General features: G+C 54.8%; 8 protein-coding genes across 8 annotated transcripts; 5 read left to right on the top strand and 3 right to left on the bottom strand.

Annotated features, from left to right (window-relative positions):
* Window positions 1-2,293: 2,293 nt before the first annotated feature.
* Window positions 2,294-3,727, top strand: UTR1 (ATP-NAD kinase-like domain-containing protein; the record flags this gene model as incomplete). The annotated part of the gene is made up of 1 exon (XM_083190006.1): window positions 2,294-3,727. The coding sequence occupies one exon, from the start codon at window positions 2,294-2,296 to the stop codon at window positions 3,725-3,727; it is 1,434 nt and encodes a 477-aa protein (XP_083053865.1).
* Window positions 3,728-4,374: 647 nt separating this feature from the next.
* ACO1O0_000506 (homeobox domain-containing protein) lies at window positions 4,375-6,451 on the bottom strand (the record flags this gene model as incomplete). Its single annotated transcript, XM_083190005.1, has 4 exons — window positions 4,375-5,404; window positions 5,500-5,918; window positions 6,025-6,136; window positions 6,222-6,451. The coding sequence occupies 4 exons, from the start codon at window positions 6,449-6,451 to the stop codon at window positions 4,375-4,377; spliced, it is 1,791 nt and encodes a 596-aa protein (XP_083053864.1).
* A 2,212-nt stretch (window positions 6,452-8,663) lies between these two features.
* GSP1 (ras family-domain-containing protein) lies at window positions 8,664-9,643 on the bottom strand (the record flags this gene model as incomplete). Its single annotated transcript, XM_083190004.1, has 5 exons — window positions 8,664-8,798; window positions 8,861-9,066; window positions 9,128-9,281; window positions 9,340-9,432; window positions 9,581-9,643. 5 exons carry the CDS (start codon window positions 9,641-9,643, stop codon window positions 8,664-8,666), a joined length of 651 nt encoding a protein of 216 aa, XP_083053863.1.
* Window positions 9,644-11,974: 2,331 nt separating this feature from the next.
* On the bottom strand, window positions 11,975-12,787 carry NAS2 (uncharacterized protein; the record flags this gene model as incomplete). The annotated part of the gene is made up of 4 exons (XM_083190003.1): window positions 11,975-11,998; window positions 12,095-12,426; window positions 12,492-12,564; window positions 12,632-12,787. 4 exons carry the CDS (start codon window positions 12,785-12,787, stop codon window positions 11,975-11,977), a joined length of 585 nt encoding a protein of 194 aa, XP_083053862.1.
* Window positions 12,788-13,286: 499 nt separating this feature from the next.
* ACO1O0_000503 (PWI domain-containing protein) lies at window positions 13,287-14,751 on the top strand (the record flags this gene model as incomplete). Its single annotated transcript, XM_083190002.1, has 4 exons — window positions 13,287-13,390; window positions 13,466-13,556; window positions 13,616-13,780; window positions 13,837-14,751. The coding sequence occupies 4 exons, from the start codon at window positions 13,287-13,289 to the stop codon at window positions 14,749-14,751; spliced, it is 1,275 nt and encodes a 424-aa protein (XP_083053861.1).
* Window positions 14,752-15,330: 579 nt separating this feature from the next.
* ACO1O0_000502 (histone acetyltransferase subunit NuA4-domain-containing protein) lies at window positions 15,331-16,006 on the top strand (the record flags this gene model as incomplete). The annotated part of the gene is made up of 3 exons (XM_083190001.1): window positions 15,331-15,480; window positions 15,546-15,740; window positions 15,818-16,006. The coding sequence occupies 3 exons, from the start codon at window positions 15,331-15,333 to the stop codon at window positions 16,004-16,006; spliced, it is 534 nt and encodes a 177-aa protein (XP_083053860.1).
* Window positions 16,007-16,985: 979 nt separating this feature from the next.
* ACO1O0_000501 (Alpha/Beta hydrolase protein) lies at window positions 16,986-19,381 on the top strand (the record flags this gene model as incomplete). Its single annotated transcript, XM_083190000.1, has 6 exons — window positions 16,986-17,099; window positions 17,147-17,349; window positions 17,412-18,763; window positions 18,832-19,034; window positions 19,087-19,203; window positions 19,259-19,381. The coding sequence occupies 6 exons, from the start codon at window positions 16,986-16,988 to the stop codon at window positions 19,379-19,381; spliced, it is 2,112 nt and encodes a 703-aa protein (XP_083053859.1).
* Window positions 19,382-19,847: 466 nt separating this feature from the next.
* On the top strand, window positions 19,848-20,617 carry ACO1O0_000500 (uncharacterized protein; the record flags this gene model as incomplete). Its single annotated transcript, XM_083189999.1, has 2 exons — window positions 19,848-20,244; window positions 20,331-20,617. The coding sequence occupies 2 exons, from the start codon at window positions 19,848-19,850 to the stop codon at window positions 20,615-20,617; spliced, it is 684 nt and encodes a 227-aa protein (XP_083053858.1).
* Window positions 20,618-20,701: the final 84 nt, after the last annotated feature.

The raw sequence follows: 20,701 nt of genomic DNA, 5'->3' as shown, positions 1-20,701 counted from the left end.
CCATCGATCAAGAATCAGTACTGCAAATTTCTGTATCACAGTTCATTCCGGGGAAATCGATTATAGCGGGATTTCAGGCTCAGACGTGTCGCCATGCGCTGCATACAGCCAAGGCGAGCAACTAGGAGACCTTAATATGGGCGGTGGTGGGAACACTATAAGCTGCGCACCTAGGTAACTTTTGCATGGCATGAAAGGTTCCAGCTCTGGTTTGAAGACTTACCTTAGCACTGTTATCTTTACCCGAGGCATCAATTGAATTCACAGTGCAATCGTGTTTGGCATGGCAGGCACGGATGGCTTGAGGCAAGAGCTGTTCAGCCCCCGCCCCTCCCAAGCGATTGTCAGTCTGTCACCATCGTCGTCTGAGCCCATCTTGTCTAATACTTTTCCTCTACAACTTGGCATCCAGACACCCTCGTCGTTTCCAGCGTATAGCGCCGTCTTCTGCTATCGGTCCGTGCTTCAGCATGGGGCCCAGACCACCATGTTTGCTCGAGAGTGCGCGGTGCAGCGCCGCACGCCCGCAGGCATGAATTCCATCACATTCTATGGAGTAGCTTGCCGCCGACATGTTTTGCAAGCTGTCACAGCCTCTACATCTCTCGACGCCTTCAACACCATGGATCCACCCTTTGGATGCAAGGCAGCGGACCGGGCTTGGCTTCATATTTGTACTAAACTGCCCCGAGCTCGACGGGTGTCGTTGATTCCACAGATTCTCACGCTCGTTCCAACATTGATAGATAGTCATCTCCATCTGACATCGGCTGGCTGACGAGAACTCGGGTAGTTCCCGCCTCCGCCGTGTTCATTGTTGCACATTCCTTTTTCCCCCTTTGTACTGCGTCTTCTTGGCTTGCAGTCGGTGCCTCCCGCCGGTCGGGATCTCGCTTTGTCGCCATCTTACTTCTTGCTTACTTGGGCACATCCCTCTGGGCGACACAGTAGATGTAGTGGATGTTATATTCCCACCGTCACATACTGACAACTTCGCATCACCATCACCAGTGGCTCCCAATAGCTTCGGTCTCGGCCCAGCGAAAACCTGCCTTGATTTGCTGTCGCCTGTGCAGGACACAGCTGGGAATCACAGAGTCACGGCCAATCGTCCCCCGGTATCTCGTTCGACTGTGCGGTGAATCTGCGTGGTTCTCTCCGCCTTCTCCGCCTCCACGAAGTATTAGGTAGTACTTCGTACATGCTACCCAAGGAAGTACCCTGGCGCCTCCGCAATTTCGTTCCCCAAATTCCGACTCGCCCAGGTGGCTGGCTGGTCTTGTGGCAGATTGGTCCCGTGGCAGAGACGACGCTCTGGTTGGCCCCCAGCCAGCACGCATCATCGAGAGTCGGTCGGCTCGACGTGTTGGCCGTGCAACACCGACCAGCTGGACCGTCTTGGTGGTCCTACTTCCGTTTTGGTACCTCCTGGCATCCAGCCATTGGTCTCAGGTTTTGCGCGAGATTGTAAAACAGCTGCCTCCCGATTGCACATTGCCTTCCCGAGAGAGGCATTGGTCGTCATCTTCAAGGCGGCTCTACTAAGCTGCGCGGATTTTGCGGGGTTTGGCTCCTAAAGCCCAGCATCGGTGCATTTACTAATTTACCGGTAGGCATGTACCTCACAGCTTCCGACGGTGAATCGAGGACGATGGCGCTGGCACAGGCGCCCGCCTTGTCACCCACGGCGACGCCCGTGTCGACACCCACCGGAGCCACAATGACAGGTTCAGTTTCCACGGCGCTCCACCCAACACTTGGCGCATCATCATCGCTGGCACACCACGAGCTAAATAAATGCAACCCCGAACGAGCCACCGACTGTTCCCTGCTGTCGCTAAATCGCTGTACTCGGGGTTCGCTTTCCGTCGAGTCGCCCGAAGCTGCAACCACACCCTCGCCCTCCCCTATCCACCCGACTCTTAATAAATCGTCTTACTCCCCAGCCCGCGCTGGTCTGTGTTCGCCGTCTTTGAATACAACCGACACCGCGCAATTTAAAGACGACGCAGGCGCACCCTGTGCTGCTGGCCCGACTCTTGTCGGTGGATCATCTACCGCGTCTCCCTCCTCGCCCTCATCTGCATCCACGTCCACATCCATTTCCTCCATTTCAACAGCCGCAACTATCATCTCGCCCTTGGAGGATCCCTGTGCTCAGGAACCCGCTCACCAGGCAAAAACTCACCGGCGGAACGCGCATTCTCACGGCGCAGTACCCCGTCAGACCATCCTGAAGGCCCTAGCTTCGGTCACACAGTGTCGCAAACCCGAGGCCCTTTCCCTCGGCGGCATGGCGTCGTCCCGGAGCCGCGGAGGTGGTGCTGACAATCAATCCCGACATCCTGGCTCCTCATCAGCCTCTGCATCCAAGCGACTAACCGACGCGCTTAATGACCTGGTCCTAACAGCATCCTCCACAACACCCACTGTTGCGTTTCCCGCACTACAGTCGCCATGCTTCTACCATCAGAGATTCGACGACGCCGTCAACATTGACAAGGTCCTGGAAGAAATCAAGAATGACCATTCCATGTCACATTCAAGACTGGTCCAGACTGCCACCGGCGTCCGCGAAGTCTCCAAGCAGCTTCAGCGCACCCCCATCAGACGAGCCGTTCGCAATGTCATGATTGTCACCAAGGCACGGGATAACCAACTCGTCTATCTCACCAGGGAGCTGGCAACCTGGCTACTCAGCACCCCCCGCTACGGCTCCGATCTTGGCGTTGTGGTGCACGTCGATTCTCAACTGCGCAACTCCAAACGTTTCGACGCCAAGGGCATTCTAGAGCAGAACCCACGCTTCGAGCATATGCTCAAGTACTGGACTCCCGATCTTTGCTGGAACCAGCCCGAGAAGTTCGATCTCGTCCTCACACTTGGGGGGGATGGCACCGTGCTCTTTACCTCATGGCTGTTTCAGCGCGTGGTGCCGTCTGTGCTTTCCTTCAGCCTGGGGAGCCTAGGTTTCCTGACCACCTTTGAATTTGAGAAGTACAAGGAACATCTCAATCGCGTCATGGGTGATGATGGCATGAAGATCAACCTCCGTATGCGTTTTACGTGCACCGTGTGGCGTGCTGGGGCGCGAGGAGGCGACATGCAGGAGGACGAGCAGTTTGAGGTTCTCAACGAGCTGGTCATCGACCGCGGTCCTTCTCCCTACGTCTCCAACCTCGAGCTCTACGGCGACGACGAACTCCTCACCGTCGTCCAGGCAGATGGCTGCATATTCTCCACGCCGACCGGCTCAACAGCCTACTCCCTTTCCGCGGGAGGTTCGCTCGTGCATCCCGATATTCCTGCCATCCTCCTCACTCCCATCTGCCCGCACACCCTGTCCTTCCGCCCCATGGTTCTCTCAGATACCATGGCCCTCCGCGTGGCAGTTCCGCGTAATTCGCGGGCCACGGCCTACTGCGCCTTTGACGGCAAGGGCCGAATCGAGCTCCGCCAGGGCGACCACGTTACCATCACTGCCTCCCAATACCCATTCCCCACGGTTACTCGCACCGACACGGAGTGGTTTGACAGCGTCAGCCGCACCCTCCGGTGGAATGTACGCGCCGCCGCCCAGAAGCCCTTTGACTCTAGGGCCATCGGCAGCCCCGAAGGCGAGGAGGAGCGCAACTCGTGGGACATTGACACCGACAGCGGCTTCTACCCTAGCGAGGACGGCAGCGTCAGTGCTAGCCCCATTAGGCGTCAGATGCTAGAGATGTGACTCGTTGGCTAATGGGACATTTGGTATTTTTTTTTCAGCGGATGAGATAATGGAAGGGTTGGATGCATGCATGGAGTTTTTAGGAGTTACTATAGGGGACCCTCATTTCGACACAGACCCGGATATGATGTGGCCGGGCATAGATTTTACGAATGGCCATCATGGAGCCAACAAGACTATCACGATTTCAGACTAGAGACAGATGTATATAGGTAGATGGATGAATTCAAGCTGGGCTCGCGCATTCAGAGCATCTTCTACACTCTCCGCCCCATATTATAGGTACAATGCTCAGGGGTATCTGTGCATGTTCTTACAGACTTCATGCCTCCTCTAGTTGCCGCAGTTGACTTGAAGTAAACAGCTCGACTCCATTAGCACCAAGATGAAGCTTTTTTTTTCCATTCCAGAACTCATCGAGTATTCTGCATAGATTTGAAACGCTAAGCCCATCCAACGGCACCCTTCCATCCCCTCCATTCCAAACCAACTCCTCGATCCGAACACCTTGCCGCATGAGCCAATTCCAGTAGTACCCAAAATAAAACAAAAGGCTGTGGCCCCGAAAAGACTTTCATTACGCCAAAAGACCCCCGATTTGACGTGGCGCGGGACGGCAATCGGCATTCAACCGGCTCCCTTTTTTTTCACCTCGCAGTCCACGCGCCCCTTTTAAGGGACAGAAGGCCTTCCACTATGTCCATCTCACCCTTCCGAGGGCTGACCAATCCCGCCAAAGGTCTCTCTACGTCGTTTTCGTCCCGCGCAACACCGGCGCGTCCCTGCTTCTCGGCACCGTCGATAAATATCTCCACACCCATGTCGTGATTCTTCCCGCGTCGGGAAGGGCCCTTGTTGGCCCGAATGTTGAGCAGCGACGAGTTCCCACCGCTGCCCGTATCCCTCAGGATACTTCGTTCCCTTGGAGTTCCAAGCGCCCCAGAGGGAAGAGGGCGTCGTTGCGACGACTCGTCCGACGGTCGAGGGCGCTGGCTACGCCGCATCTGCCCAGTAACAGGGCTCCAGTTCTCCTTGTCCGAATCCGTCTTGTCCATGCCATATCCCGCTGGGTCCTCGCGGCCTAAACGGGCCACGCTCGATTTCGCGCGCGAGAGTCTGGCTCGCTTGGGAAACTGGGGGTCGCAGCCATGAGACAGAGACGCGTTACGCTTTGAGCTACTGTGTGGCTGGAAGGTACTGTTGTGGTGGTGGGGGTCTGGCGTGGCGCAAGGGGGGTTGCTGGCGTTGCTAGCGTTGCTGGCGTTGCTGGTGGAGCGGATGAGGCTGATCTTGGCGACAGCAGAACCGCTAGATTCGTTCTCAGCGAGGGCGGTGAGCGCGTCACGCGTCTGCGAGGCGGCGCACGATTCCCAGGCCTGGACGTCACGGGAGCGGCCGTAGGGAAGAGGAGGACCGGATTGGTTGATGAGGGTCGAGATGGGAGGGAGTCTATCACCTTCTGACGAGCCCGGTGTGAAGGCGCTCTGGGTTCGTCGAAGCTCACGAGGCCAAGGGGGAGTGGGCAACGCGGAGGGGGAGGACTGGGAGTGTCGTTCAGGCATGGAGGAGCTGGGGGGTTCGTTGCCAGATACAAGTTCCGCTTTGCCATCGAGAGAGCAGGAAATTCTCATCTGGGACTGGGGTGTGCTGCTGAGGCTGCCGCCCTGGGATGGTGAACTGTCGTTGGGGAAAGGACGAGGTACGCCCTCGACTCTGATAGACAATGTTAGTGGAACGGGTCCCAGTCCACGTGGAGTAGAGGTGGCTCATACCTGAAGGAGAAGCTGTTATAGCCCGAGGTCTGCGAAGCGGGCGTAGAGAAGGATCCAGTCTCCCGACGGCGATTGGCGATATAGCCTAGCCCTGGGAAAGAACTAGACAGCCCGTGGGAGTTATTATGCGACTCCTGAGAAGAGGGCGGGGCCTGATGCTGTCGGCACGTCGCGGCGTCTGAGAAACTCCGGGAGTGGCTGTGGACGGCATTGTCAAATGATGACAAGGAGGGCGGGCTGCGGACGGGGTCTGAGATGGCGACGGGACCGTGGGTGACCTTGAGGACGCTCTCCTTCTGGCTGATGCCTTCCTCCTCGTTGATCAGACGGATGCCGTTGCAGTGGAGGTGGGCAAGCTCTGCCTGGGTGAGTGGGCGAGACTTTCGGCGGTCGTTCTGTCGACGGTTCTGGAACCAGACCTATACGCACACGCGAACACGTCCGGTCAGCTGGCTGGGGGACTGGAGACGCGTCGAAGACACGACTCGGAGTCAATTGGCTCCCGTCATAGTGTTGAGGGCATACCTGGACCTCCTTCTCGGTGAGGGAGACACGCTTTACTAGAGCGAGACGCGCCTGCTTGTCGGGCTTCTTGTTCTCCCTGTACGCCTCCTCGAGTATCATCTTGTCGTGGAATCTGTTCCCCAAAACACGTCAGCTTCACAAGTATCTTCAACCTGTTGCCCTCATCGCCAGCGCGTCGAGGGGGGCCAGGCACGTACCCAGTACGTTTCCGTCTTGCACGCGGATGCTTCTCGTGAGACCCCGGGGCATCGCCGGGGGACGTGTCGTCGTCATTGTCGGAACTCTGCTGGCGAGAACTGCTGGAGATAGAGGAGGCGGAGCCGTCGATGTCGTCCTGGGAGGCGGGCGGCGAGGCAGCATGGTCCTGTTGCTGCTGCGGCTGCTCCTGCTCCTGGGGATCGTCGTGTGGCGAGCTGGGGTTGGACATGGCGGGGACCAGAGACGAGGCGCGGTCGCTGGGAGAAGGAGATGGGGGAGGAGGACTCGAGTCGGTCAGGCTGAGACGCGTGGGAGCGTCACCAGACGTGGACGAGCAGGTCAACTGAGGACTAGAACTAGTAGCAGACGGTAGTGTAGAGAACCAGACCCGAGGACGTAGGAGGATGTGACGAGACGCGGACAGGCACGGTGGACCTCCAAGAATGGGAACACGGTCACGGTCCCCGGACGAGACGGGAGTGGGTTGGCTGTGTCGGACTCTTGGAGGCTTGGAGGCTTGGAGCAGGGAGAGTGGGGATTCTCTTTAACAACCCGGCGCGGCGCGTCGAGACCCCCCAGGACCTGCAAGCATAAATCCTCCCGAGCACGAATTGGAGCTCCATGATTAAACTACGCACATGCATCGTGCAATGTTGACAATTGCATTATTACTACATCCCCCGGTGCATGTCCTTTGGCGGTGCTAGGTTCCCAATTGATCAACTGAACAGCGTCGAATCGTCAAGGTGGTCGAGGCGGGAGGGTGGTTCCTGCTGCTAGGTCTGTGAGGCTCCTGCATCTTAGCCGCGTCGTTCAATCACGTCGCGCGTTGGGCGTTTGGTGTTCCCCAATCGGGAAGTAAGTCAACACGCGTTGCTAGGTCTCCCCTTCTCTCCCATAACCCTTCCATAGCTCTCCCAACAACCAAGTATTATCAATACTTGACGACCGGTCTCCTTTGAATTCAATCGCCCTAGTCCTCCATCCATTGCACTCATCTTCAATACTACTAACACTGCCTCGACATTTACTTTGTCTCGCCATGTCGGTGGAGTGGTCGCATGCCAGAGGGGTCCAGGCCGTTGTCACGTCCTGCACGGCGCGTTGCAGGTTGCAAATTCAGATCCCAACCCCCTGCAGCCCGCCCCTCCTCGCCGCACTGGCATTATTAAAGCTCCAAAATATCCGCGCCTTTTACACATTCGTCCTTTGCACATGCATATCTGTACATAAAATACCCTCCGTACATAGTATATCCACATCCGCGCACGCGCTCACGCGTTGATGGCAGCCATTGGACTCCTCACCCAGTTTCCCATCACTAATTTTCAAATACTTTACGTACAAAGTCTTCTTTTCGAATGCTGGTACTAGTGGGTACTTATGGGATGTAGTAATACATCGTGGTCTCCTTTATCTAATAGTACTACTAATAGTTCAGAGTGCTCATATTCTATGGGACCAGTCGCATGCACCATTGGGTGCCAAACACACGCTCATGCTGGCCACCAAGCTTATCATTGAAATATCAATGGCACGTCAGAGTTTCTGATATCTAGTCCCTGGGCTGGCCCCGCCTGTCAAGGATGAACTATAACGGTTGCATTTCTGTTCGTTGTTTCAGCTCCAAGCATAGGGTAGATATATGCCGTCAACAGCACGGGGCTTCAAAAGTTCACTTCTGCTGTTGAAATAATATGGCGGTCCGGATCAAGAGCAGTGTACGGTAAAATGTCGTCTAAGTAAGTTTATATGCGCTGGCTTCGATTTACCGCCAGTATTACCCATGTGGTCTCAGTTGTTGCATTTACTCCACGGCACATGGGTTCCACCAGGAAGTACTGATACTACCATCACCACAAAGAACCCGCGGGGTAATAGTACTACTAGCATATTATTATGCCACCAAATCCCACAGTCCGCATAAACTAGCATGTCGTGTACATTAGCCTGTAACCTATGGTACTTTAAAACCCAGAAGCTCCGACTCTGAGTCAAGGCGCCGGTACAATAAATAGTACTCTGTACTTGCATGTACTAGTAGTAGTAGTAGTAGTAGGATTTGGGGCAAACTCCCAAGTGTTGGCGGGAGCAGGGGGGAGGGAACGTCACGCCCCAACACATCGCAGAACATAACTAGGAGAGAGATCATGGGCATGGTCGCATGGGCGTGTCATCTTTAGTTGAAAGTCTAGCTAGTAAAGTGCTGCTGCACGCAGCAAACAACGGCTCAATTCTACCCCGAGTGAGGGGCGACGGCCAGCAGTTTTCTGCCGTCCCCAATCACGCTCATGTAAACCTGAGAACCCCAATCCCTGTATCATAAATGGTCATCCCGTGTGCCAATGAACCTGCATCAAAAACTGAATTGGCCCAGTCCCATGGCGTGCATCTCAAAATTTTGTTCCTGCGCAACTGCTTCTCGTGCCAATGCCTCTCATTTACAGGTCGTCGTCCGAGAGCTCGCCAGGCAGGGGCATGGCAGCGGCTTCGTCCATCTCCTTGCGGTACTCCTCCAGAAGCTTCTCGTCGACCTGGGCAGTGGGGGGAGCCAGGGCGGGGGCAGCGACGAACTCCTATAGTTTTTGTTAGCAATCTTCTCCTGCTTCACCATGTCGGCGATTGGAATAATGCTTACCAGCTGGGGGTTGCCGACAAGCTTGCGGGCGAGCCAAAGGAAGGGCTTCTCGAAGTTGTAGTTGGACTTGGCAGAGATGTCGTAGTACTGGAGGTTCTTCTTGCGGTGGAAAGTGATGGTCTTGGCCTTGACCTTGCGCTCCTTGACATCAACCTTGTTGCCGCACAGGACAATGGGGATGTTCTCGCAGACACGGACGAGGTCACCTGAATCTGTGTTAGATGGGATGCTCTCAGCGGTGGATGGATTGCGGGTGAAAGGACGTACGGTGCCAGTTGGGGACGTTCTTGTAGGTAATGCGGGAAGTCACATCGAACATGATGATACCGCACTGGCCGTTGATGTAGTAACCATCACGGAGACCGCCGAACTTCTCCTGACCAGCGGTGTCCCAGACATCGAACTGGATCTGACCGAAGTTCTGTCGCATCGTTAGTATTGGCAAAGTACGGCGTGGCGGGGAGAGTTGGTAAACGTACCGTGGTGAAGCCAAGAGGGTGGACCTCGACACCCAGGGTGGCCATGTACTTCTTCTCGAATTCACCAGTCAAGTGACGCTTGACGAAGGTGGTCTGCGCGGGTAATTCGTGTCAGTTCGATGGGTTCATCATGATATGACACTCGTCGTTGAGGCAACAAGTCTGAGAGGCGGGGCAACGGCGGTCCTGCGATAAGCGCATCGCGAATGCGTCCCAGAGCGCATTGTCGGATAAATCGTACCTTGCCAGTACCACCATCGCCGACAAGCACGAGCTTGAAGGTAGGAGTCTGTTGCTCAGCCATTTCGGCGTTGGGGGTTGTCGAAGCGACGGATTACGAGGGGGGGTCGAATATGTAAACAAGCGGGGTGTGCTGGAAGGTGGATGCGGTCAGCTTCTCGTCTCGTTGGAGGCGGCGGAACCAAGATAAAATCGTTGGAGAGATGCCCGGGGGAATAGAGCCTCGAAGTTCTAGGGCCGGTGTTGGTGTGTCGGCGTACCTTGGGAGGGAATTTGGCAGCTATTTGAAGGGAGCTGTGAAAGGGCGAGGATTCACAGGTCGGGCGGGCGTGAGGTTGGCGGGGAACTTGGGCACTTGGGACAAGGGAAGCCCTTAAGCGAAAAATTCAGTCGACCGGGGTGGGCTGCACGTGACGTCGCCGGCGCTGTTTGCCATCGCCATCGGCCCACTGGAACCTGAGGCAGGCAGGGATGTAGCCCACCGGGACCACCGTCGGCCAGATAACGTCACTGTTGCTCAAAGGCCATACATACTAGTGCTCCCGGAGGGAGAAAACCGCCTGCTGGGCTCGTTCCCCGCCAATCCCAAGGTGCTTGGGCGCATCTGCGGCTTGCCGCTGGCTACCAATCCGCCTTGATTACTGGATTATACTTTTCTCTATGTGTTGCCGATTCGTCAGAGGGCCCAGCACGGTGACTCAGGTAGGCAGAGAACAGTTTGTTGCTATTCGCGGCCTCAATAGCAGGCAACACGCGGGGTGCTGCCTGCCGGTGCCTGACCAATGTTCTGTTCTCCACCTAGAACAGACACCGATATGCAAACCTGCAATTGACAAACCTTGGAAGGCAGCACCGCATATACACATTCAACAGTAAAGCAAGATAGCTTTGTAAGCAAAGTCCTTATTGCCGCCCAATCGCTCAACCTCCAATCAACTGTTGCTTGCCAAGTGCCAAATATCTCTCTCCGAGAAGCCTAACCCATTCCCTCGCACCGATGGGCAATCAACCCTCCGACTTCTGATCGAGAGGTAGGCCCGTTGGGCTCCAGGGGACTACAGCACATCGCTGCCTGAGAAAGAGGTTCGATACGAAACAAATAATGCCTGATGTTGCCTGGTATTAGATTCGGGAACCGTAAGTATTGAAGAATTGTAGAAGGGTACTGGGTTATCTCTATATTGCCCTATTCTCAGTAACTATTCGTAAGTCGAGTGTGGTCCTACTATTAGTAGCTACTAGATTCTGGCTTTCTGCATATTGAAGAGGGTACTAAACAATGTTCCAAGATACATCTACTTGAGTAAATAGGGGTAAGAGCAAGTTTGTTGAGTTTAAGGGAATGATGAAAACAGCCGAAAGTACCAAAACATCTCCAGAGCCTAGGTAATCTATCGCACTAGATGTCTCCGAACCACAAAACATATAGCCTACTAGCTAGAAAGACAAGATAATCCCCTGACAGTTTCCTCAGGCTCGATATCCTGTTGTCCCCTAAGGTTGTGTGGGGGTTCCTTACTGATATGTTCGGTAAAACGAAGATCATGATATTTTATTTTTGAATTACAGGGTGTGAATTGGGTAGCGGCTTATTCGGATGAGGAAAGATTGAGGTGGTTTAGGCTATTGGTAGTGAATTATGTTCGCTATACTAGTAGGAAATAAAAGACGGGCAACATGTAATAACTACTACACGAATACTTAGCTAACTAACGTATTAAAATTTGCGAAGTCGAGGGGCCGGCGGTTTGTTACATATCTTCGTATGAGCAAGCTTGATTCCCTCGAGTGTATTGTCGCGCGTTTAACTGTATTGATATCAGGTTGGTACGGTTTATACCTAGGCAGGTTGGAGCTGGGTTCCAGCTAAGCACACGGTAACTTTTTAGATCATTGACGTGTTGCCGAAGTCTCTGAGCGCTCAAAATAATGGCCCCGTGTTTGAAACCGGCTGCTCAACGCTGCCAGCTGCTTAAAATGTGAATTAAGACTGCTGCTCCCTTTGATCGGAAGTGAGGATCGCATTGTCTCGTCACGTCCGAGGCTCTCCAGAAAAATCAACCGCCGTTGAATATCCCCTTCCCTTTCAAATTTCTTTACTGGGTCAGAATTTTTTTGCTGCAGTACTAAATGGATAGCTGGGGTGTATAAAGTGGTGCGGGCAAAGATTCAGAGCGCAAACCCATCAGCGCCTTATAACCTTTGCGAGAACCCGTCATGGATGGGAGTCCAGATGGCTAGGCTGTGCAACCCCGAGCACCCAACTCCGGGTTTCAAAACGGCAAAACACGAGCCACAACGGAAGGTGTCATCTGTAAGGTGCCATGTCCTTAGATGGGTAGAATATGGCACCCTAACATCCCTCGTCCCCCCCAGTCTCTCCTCGGGCTCAAAGTTAGCCGAAGTTCTTGTCGTTGTACTACATTAGAAGTTGTCCGTGAGACACGGATGAAAATAGTTCCCTATGATGTGTCAATTTCCCGGTTGAGCGATGACGAACAGTGCCTGAACTTACGCCTTCGTTTCCTTGGACACATTCCCCAACCTTCTTGAGGTTGTCGTGGTTGGACCTGTTTACATATCCAAAGTTGCGGATCTCATCCCCCGGCTTTAGACCGGCACTCTCTGCGGGGCTCCCTACGGCGACGGTGTTGACTCTTGCAAACGGTCCATCGAGAATTTCGGGTTGAGAGTCTGGGAGGACTGGTGCCGGAGCAGCAGCGCTGGGGAGTGGTTCTGGCGCATCTTGGAGGGTCGCAAAGTGCTGGTGGAGGAACTTTTCGATGGCTGCCATTAGATCCTTGTAGTCGTTTCGCAGCCTAATAATCCGAGCTCGTGTGGTCCGAACTAGATACATGGTCAGCATCGGCGACATGATGATATGTGCCATGAAGTCCACGGTGGCGTCGTACTCTGAGCAACATCAATGTCTGCGCGAGGGTAACCGTCCCTCGTAAGGAGGGGAGTCTCCATGTTGACACCATGCTTCACACGCATTAGTTAATGTATCATAAAAAGCGAAGGGGCCGGGGGTATGAGTATGCAGTCGTACCGAATCTAGCACACCACCGAGAGCTTTCAACTCGGCCTCGATGTCATCCTTCTTACGCTGTAGCTCAGCAAAGCTGAGGTGCCCCGCTACTCCGTTGGTAGCAGCAGCACTGCTGGTTGGGCCCGAAGGCACAGTGGGCGCATGGAGATTGTTCATTCTCAAAGGGAGTTTCGTATGCCTTTTCAACAGGTGTCGTTTGGTGAGGAGTTGATATGTAAGGTGGGAGATGACATGATGGTGATTGTTTGCGTGAGTGAATGCAGCACGAGGCCCTCCATATCAGTTTCCATTGGAAGCTCACCGGAAATCAGCAATAATCGCGGGGTCTAGCAGTGCTGCGCCTGTGAGAATGGATGCGACGCCCCTCCCGGTGCTTGCTGGTGCATTCCGGGCACTGTTCCACACCTACCTAGGTACCTTGGTAGGGGCCTGGTAGGGGCGCTGTGGTCCGTGCACCCCACTGTAACAATGCCGTGCAGCCTGTGCTTGGCCGCAGGCCGACCTTGAGAATCTTCACAATCAACCGGAGCTGGGAAGCTTCGACGTCACCTGCTACTGACCTACGCTACTCCAAGTTTTCACCTTTTCCAACCCGCAGCAGCCTTTTACGCGACCCTTCGAAACCTCCGGATCGCCGTGGCCCCCCCCTTTCACCATGGCCTCCGGCGGCGATGCGCGGCTCATGAAGTCGACCAAGTTCCCTCCCGAATTCAATCAGAAGGTTGACATGCAAAAAGTCAATGTTCAGGTCGTCAAGAAGTTGGTTAAGCCCTGTCCTTCCCCAATGCTCAAGATTCCCAAGACACGCCGTTCTAATCTTTGACTTGCTTTCAGGTGGATCGCTAGCCGTATCTCCGAAATCCTCGGCAATGATGACGATGTCGTGATTGAGCTCGTCTTCAACCTCATAGAAGGAGCTCGAAATGTGCATTTGCCCTCCCCTCCTCCAAAGTCTACGTTGCATAAGGTACTGACCAGTCTTAGCCCGACATCAAATCGCTACAAATACAACTCACCGGCTTTCTCGAAAAGGACACGCCTTCATTCTGCAAGGAGCTGTGGAAGCTGCTACTGAGCGCCCAGGCTAGTCCCCAGGGTGTTCCGAAGGAGCTTCTCGAGGCCAAGAAATTGGAGCTCATGCAAGAAAAGGTATGACTCCGTACGCGTTACAAACCGTAAACACGATGATTCTAACCTCGCTCAAGGCCGAAGCTGATCGGGCCGCCGAAGATTCTCGGCGACGACGCGATGAACAAGACCGCCGCGACCGCGAGATTGCCGAGTTGAAAGAGCGTGATCGACGAGACCGCGGGTCACAATTCCAGAATTCTCGTGGAGGCCGACGCGGCGATCGTGCGTTTGATCGCGGGGGTCGTGGTGGTGGGCCTAGAGGGCGCGGCCGTTCACGATCTCCAGACGACCGGTATCACCAACCGCGGGACCAATACGGGCGTGACAGCTACGTCCCTCGTGGTCGGGGCCGAGGATATGATCGGGGACGTGAGCGTGGTAGGGGACGTGGACGTAGCCCGTCAGCGTCTGGATCGGCCTCATCTCGCTCACCTTCCCGTGGACGTGGTGACTCGCGTAGCAGCGAGCGCTCTGGTCGCCACTCCCGTAAAAGATCAAGGTCAAGCCGTCGCGATAGGGATGATAGGAATGGGCGGGATCGATACGGTCGGACGCGCCGGCCACGTTCTGAATCCTCGGACCGGCACTCTCCAGCCCCGAAGCGGAGAAGATACTCCTCATCTAGAAGCCGGTCTGGAGAGCGACGCAGACGCTATTCGAGCGCATCATCGGGCTCGTCGAGGCGATACTCGAGGTCTCGAAGCTACAGCCGTGGTCGTGATTCATCATCTGAGAGAGGACGCCGGTCTTCACCGCCAAACCGGCGTCGGGAACGACGTCGTACCCCTTCGTCTGATGGCTCTGATGACGAACGGACGCGAAACAGATCCAGGCGCGAGCGATCGGGTCAACGCAGCCGGAGGCGGAACAGCTCTTCTCCCTCGGCCGCATCACCTCCACCAGCTGGTGGCAAGGCTCCTGATGTTGTGGAAGATGAACGGCAGCCTGCTAGCCGTACATTGAAGCCAGAACCGGAGGAGAATGACTAAGGGGGAGATTCTCTGCTGGTGGTGCGCAAACCAGTGGCCAGGATGCCATATTATTGAAGCATACTGTCCACACAATTCAGGCTCTGGATGCATCTTTGCATCTCTCCACCTGGAAAAGGAAACGGATAAAAATCATATGCCTGCGAGGCTGGCGAGGAGAATGGCGTTTGGTAATGAGCATCTTAAAACTACTAGTAGTAGTAGGCAGGCATCCGGTAAAAGCATGTCCTACTCTAAATTAGCCAGCCGTATAAAGAATAGACCAGTAATGTTTACGGTGTATTGGGCTTTACTTCATATTTATTTTTACTATTGCACTTCGGTACGTATGTCGTTCAATGTTGCGAATGTGGTGAAGGGACAGCTTGAGCGGCGGTTGGTGACGCAGTACTTCGTCCGGGGTACCCACCGCGGAAATCCTGCGCGCCAAAGGCGCGGATCTGCGCCTCTTCGGCCTTGACAACCAACTCCCAAATCTATCCCATTGCATCTCGACAATCTGACCACATCCAACCCCCGTCACCAGCACCACCGACGACATTCGACACCTTTTCAGCCACCTCCTCTTCATCACTGCCTATGGCAGACAAGAAGCAGCAAGCCGCGGGCCCGACCGCTGGCGCCCCCGCCGATGCCAACAGCGCGCCCGCCACCATCGCCGAATACAAAAAGTCGCAGCAGCGTGTGCGCGAGCTCGTCGAGAAGCGGCGGATGCTCGAGCGACGTCTTGTACGTTTAATTCCCCCCCAATTTCCCTGCGGTAATTTACGGCATTTGCTCACCATTCCTTACAGGGCCAGATTGAAGACGGCATCGCGGCTAAGGAGCTGGCGTACCTGGACAGCACACCGAGCGGCAACATCATCACGGGATTTGACAACTATATGAAGGGCCAGAGCGGTGCGGCGGCGCAACGGCGCAAGACGGGGCCGATGGAGCAGAACCGCGTCTTCTCGAAGTCGTCCATCTCGTACAAGGCTAACAGCGGGGTGAGCACTGACCCGATGGGGAGGGGAGAGACAGAACCAGTGGTGTGAGACCTGGGAACTGACTTCTGTTGTTCTAGGACGGTACTCCAGGATCAACACCCGCGTCCCACGCACCGACACCGGTGTCTGGGTCCTTCCGCGACAGTGGCACGGGGACACCGACGGGCACGGGGAGCAAGAGAAGCGGGAAGAAGAAGGAGGCGGATGATAGCGAGGCCGATGCGCCAGGGAAGAAGCGGACCAACTTTGGGGCCCAGCGGAAGTAGAACTCTATGCCAACGGGATCTGATCGAATCGACACTGGGTAAAGAGGCATGGTCATGTTACAGGTTGCTCTTATCAAGACTGGCGAGCGTTTGCTTTCTGGCGTTGGGACGGTATGGATACGGTTTCTGTGGATACGGAGAGTATCGGGCAGGATACGGCGTTTTTGGGGCCCTCACCACATGTTACCTTAGGCCGCAGCTAGGCGTGGACTAGCTGTAGTTAGAGAGATGCATACGTACTTAGGTATATAGATACTCGTACGTAAACGGGGCATTGGTGTCTTATGCTACGGTACTATGAGACGAGACATTTGTCGCTTCCATTACACAGCAAGGGGGCAGGCATTGAAGGGCCAGTAATGGAGAAACGCAGAAGGCGTCGTGATGGGCAACATATGCAACAACGGTCAACCGGAAATGGGCCGGGGAATTGGGAACTTGCCAGCCCAGCAGCGATAGAGAGAGGTCTGAAATGGCGAAAAGGGAGCGATGGTGCAAGAAGGAACGGACGAGGTGGGGAAGCACACGACATGGACGGTGAGGGGCTCCTAGGCTCTTGCATTCAGACGAGCCAGATAAAAAGTTGAGGTTGGGCCGCATTAGGCAACTCGCCCAGGGTGGAGGCAAAGGGTACTGGGCTAGAGCAATGCCGGCCCGCATGCTCAACCTCCCGGAACGGCCGAATGATAAGGTAACGATGCGATTCTGGGGTGATGATGAACAGATACCTGTCCTTGTACTTGGTAGCGGGGGCGGGGTTGAGTTTGGCGTGAGGGGATGAAGAAAGAGGGGAAGGCACCACCGTCATTGATGGGAACCTTCTTGGGTTTGACGGCAGGAGTATAAGAGGGCACTTGTGTACCATCGAGGAAGGAGCTTAGTACTGAGTCTCGCGCCGACCTCATCCTGACACTGTCTGGCCCTTTCTTTTCCCTCTCCTGGTTTCCTCTCTCCCCAATTGCATCTCTTAGTCCACGCCATGACTATCCAGGCTTCCCACTTCACCCCAGAGGTGATGCTCTCGGCACCGCGCCGTTCCGCCGGTGTTCCAAATCCATCGGGAGAATCAGTCCTTTACACCGCGCGTAGCCTCGTAAACACCATGCAGCGGGAATGGATAAAAGGCTGACTCTATTGCAGGTTTCGATCTACTCCTTCGAGACTCATACAAAGACCACCCAGATCCGCGTCCTCAGTATACGAGATGGCAACTCGCGTCTTGTGTCTGAAGACTCTTCCGTCTATGATCCAGTATGGATCAGCAACGACGAGATTGCCTTCCTCAAACCTACGGATCGGGGATGTACGGCTCTGATGACACAGAATGTCTTTGACAACCCAGAGTATGTCCTGCCGTCCCCATCATTGCCATGTCTGCGTCTCACAAAACTAAACCCCGTTCTAGATCAGCACGCATGGTCCAGTTTTTTGCTGGTTCCCTGGCAAACCCCAAGGTTAAGCAGATATCACCTGGCCGAGTGTACTTTTGCTGCTCAGCATTGACCACCCCCAGTGGTGACATGTACTGGCCCTCTGCTGAGACCAAAGCCCATTCCTCGGCCAAAGTGTACTCTTCACTCTTCGTTCGTCACTGGGATGCTTGGTCAACGGAGAACCAGAACTCGCTCTGGTTCGGAGTCCTGGCCAATAAGGGCGGCAACTGGGGGTTCGAGACATCTGGTCTTACCAATCTTCTGGCCGGTACCCGTCTCAGTAGCCCGGTGGCCCCATTCGGGGGTACCGCCGACTTTGACATCTCACACCACGGCGTGATTTTTGTTGCCAAGGATCCTGCGTTAAATCCAGCTCGCTACACCAAGACCGACCTGTACTACATCCCCTTCCAGGATGGCGCACTGGGCAAGATGGTGACGCCGCAGCTGGCGACGACGGGAGGTTTGCGCGGATACACAATGTCTCCAACTTTCTCGAGGGATGGGAAGAAGGTGGCTTTTACACGGATGAAGTCCGACCAGTACGAGTCTGACCGGCCCAGACTGATGATGATACCTGACCTCACGAACCTGAGCCATGTGGAAGAGTTTTACAAAGAAGAAGACAAATGGGCCGCGAGGCCAGACTGGATTGTTTGGGGAAAGAATGACACTGACCTATATGTCGGTGCAGAAAAGCATGGAAGAACGGTCCTGTGGTCGCTCCCGCCAGATGCCTCCACGAAGGAGCTACCCCGGCCAATCTTTGAAGAAGGAAGCGTTCTTGACGTGAAGGTCCTAGGAGATGGTGACTCGCTCCTGGTAAGCTCTAGATCACGCGTGGAGAACTCGAGTTACTCAGTCCTGAACCCCAAGGACAAGGAGGTCAGAGAGGTCTCCTCAAGCTCTAAGCATGGTAGGACGCTGGGGCTGAGCAAATCCCAATGCTCAGAAATCTGGTACAAAGGGGCAGCGGGATACGATAACCATGCGCTGGTCATGACCCCCTCGCATTTTGACAAGACCAAGAAGTATCCTCTGGCAATGTTGATCCACGGAGGTCCTCAGTCGGCCTGGGTGGATGATTGGAGCACCCGCTGGAATCCGGCCATTTTTGCCGAGCAGGGCTATGTGGTCGTGTGCCCAAATCCAACAGGAAGCACTGGATATGGGCAGGCCCATGTCGATGCCATCGCACAGAACTGGGGTGGAACTCCGTACGAAGATCTCGTCAAGTGCTTCGAGTATTTCGAAAAGGAGGTCGAGTACGCCGATACCGACCGAGCAGTAGCTCTGGGGGCATCGTATGGTGGATATATGATCAGTGAGTCTCATTTCCAAAACCCCAAACCCCAAACCTGGATGAAATGATAGGCTTCTGACTGTGAGCAGACTGGATCCAGGGCCATGACCTTGGGAGGAAGTTCAAGGCCCTGGTCTGCCATGATGGTGTCTTCTCCACGCAGAACCAATGGTCCACGGAGGAGCTGTTCTTCCCAGAGCACGACTTTGGTGGCACGCTCTGGGACAACAGGAAAGACTACGCGAAGTGGGATCCGTCGCTGCATCTCGATCAATGGGCGACACCAATGCTGGTAGGTACAGAGGCTTTCTAGGTATATATTTCTGGGTGTTAACGTGCCTCAGGTTATTCACAGCGAGCTCGACTATCGCTTGCCCATCTCAGAAGGATTGGCAATGTTCAACGTGCTGCAAGCCCGTGGCATACCAAGCAAGCTGGTCATGTTCCCAGACGAGAACCACGTGAGTACTACAAATCTAAACAGCTATCTTCTCGTTGATATGCTGACAGTGACAGTGGGTGCTGAAGCCCGAGAACTCGCTGGTGTGGCACAAGGAGGTGCTGGGCTGGATTAACCACTACAGCGGGATTGCTAATGACACGAAGTTGGCGTCTAGTGTCGAGGGCCTGTCTGTATGATAGGGCTGATTCCTTGAAATTTTTTTGGAGGGACGAGAAGTTGAGCGTTGTAACAAGTAGGGTTGTCAAGGGATCCTATTCTTAAATCCCCAAAGCTACTCGTAAGGATCCTATTTATTGATCTGGAAAGGGACTCCGTACTTGTTGGCATGTGCGTAGATATAAATAACACTGTACGCGCACACTGTATTCTTTTCCAAACCTTTGCTCTCAAGCTTCCAGCTTCGACTCTCCAACCACCGTCACGAATAAATCAACCTAGAAGTCAACGCCCCCCGCGTTTGCCTTGTACGCAGCTGGACGTCTCACAGCTTCTGGCGAACACCGAATCTTCTCGAAGATGCGTCAGGCGAATTATCCACGACGTATTCGATGACGACCTCGCGCAAGCGACAGCATCGGTACTCATAGCTTCACGCACGAAACACAACACACTAAAATAATCCATAACCGAGCCACGCCCAGCATGACTACTCCAACAGCGCTGTTCCACGCCTACCTGCGGCCGTCTGTGCTACAGATCCTGCGCGCGACGGGCTACCATGGTACGAGCCCCGCCGTGCTCGACACTGTGACCGACCTGGCGGCGCGATACCTGTCCCTGCTGTGTGAGAAGACGGCCGCCCGCGCAGACCACCACTACGGCGACGCGGGGGACTTTACGCTGGTGGAAATTAGGCTGGCGCTGGAGGAGGCCGGCGCGCTGCTGCCACAGACGGTCGCCACTGAGCAGGAGTGGAGGGGCCAGGAGGACGTCAGAGGCGTCGAGGAGTTTGTCAGGTGGTTCACGGGACCTAGGATGAGGGAGATTATGGAGTTCGCAAAGGGTGATGGGGAGACGGACGACATGGACTATCTGAATGGTGAGTTCGGCGATCTCTCCCTCTCTCTTTTGATGGGTAGTTTGATGGCAAAGGTGGGCTGGGCTAATACCGCGCGCCTCTTCTAGCATTGAAAAAACGACACAACAAGACATCAGACGACTCCAAGTTCCAGGGCACGATACTGGGCAAGCCCAGCGACTTTGGCGAGATTGAGATTGAAGGGGGTGGGAACATCAGATCTATTGAAGACTGGATACGCCAGAGGAGTCCAGGACTCAGCCAGTCGGACTCCTCGACGCCTCAGGTGAACGGTAATAAGGGTGCGGCGCACTCCCCATCAGGGAGCTCTAACCTGAGCTCTGTGGGTGATCGTCTAGATGAAGAAGGCCTTGATGGCATGGACATGACTTAAAGGGAAGTCCACTGTGGCTTGTTCGACCTGTCATCAATGTCTATCACTCGCCATGAGGGCGGAGGCATTTCACGCCCGCGTCGA

The sequence above is a fragment of the Amphichorda felina genome (assembly GCF_050947745.1).
Source record: "Amphichorda felina strain 45539 chromosome Unknown scaffold_1, whole genome shotgun sequence".
Taxonomy (NCBI): Eukaryota; Fungi; Ascomycota; class Sordariomycetes; order Hypocreales; family Bionectriaceae; genus Amphichorda; species Amphichorda felina.
The sequence above is the reverse complement of the archived record's forward strand: the minus strand, read 5'-3'. Positions and strand labels throughout refer to the sequence as shown.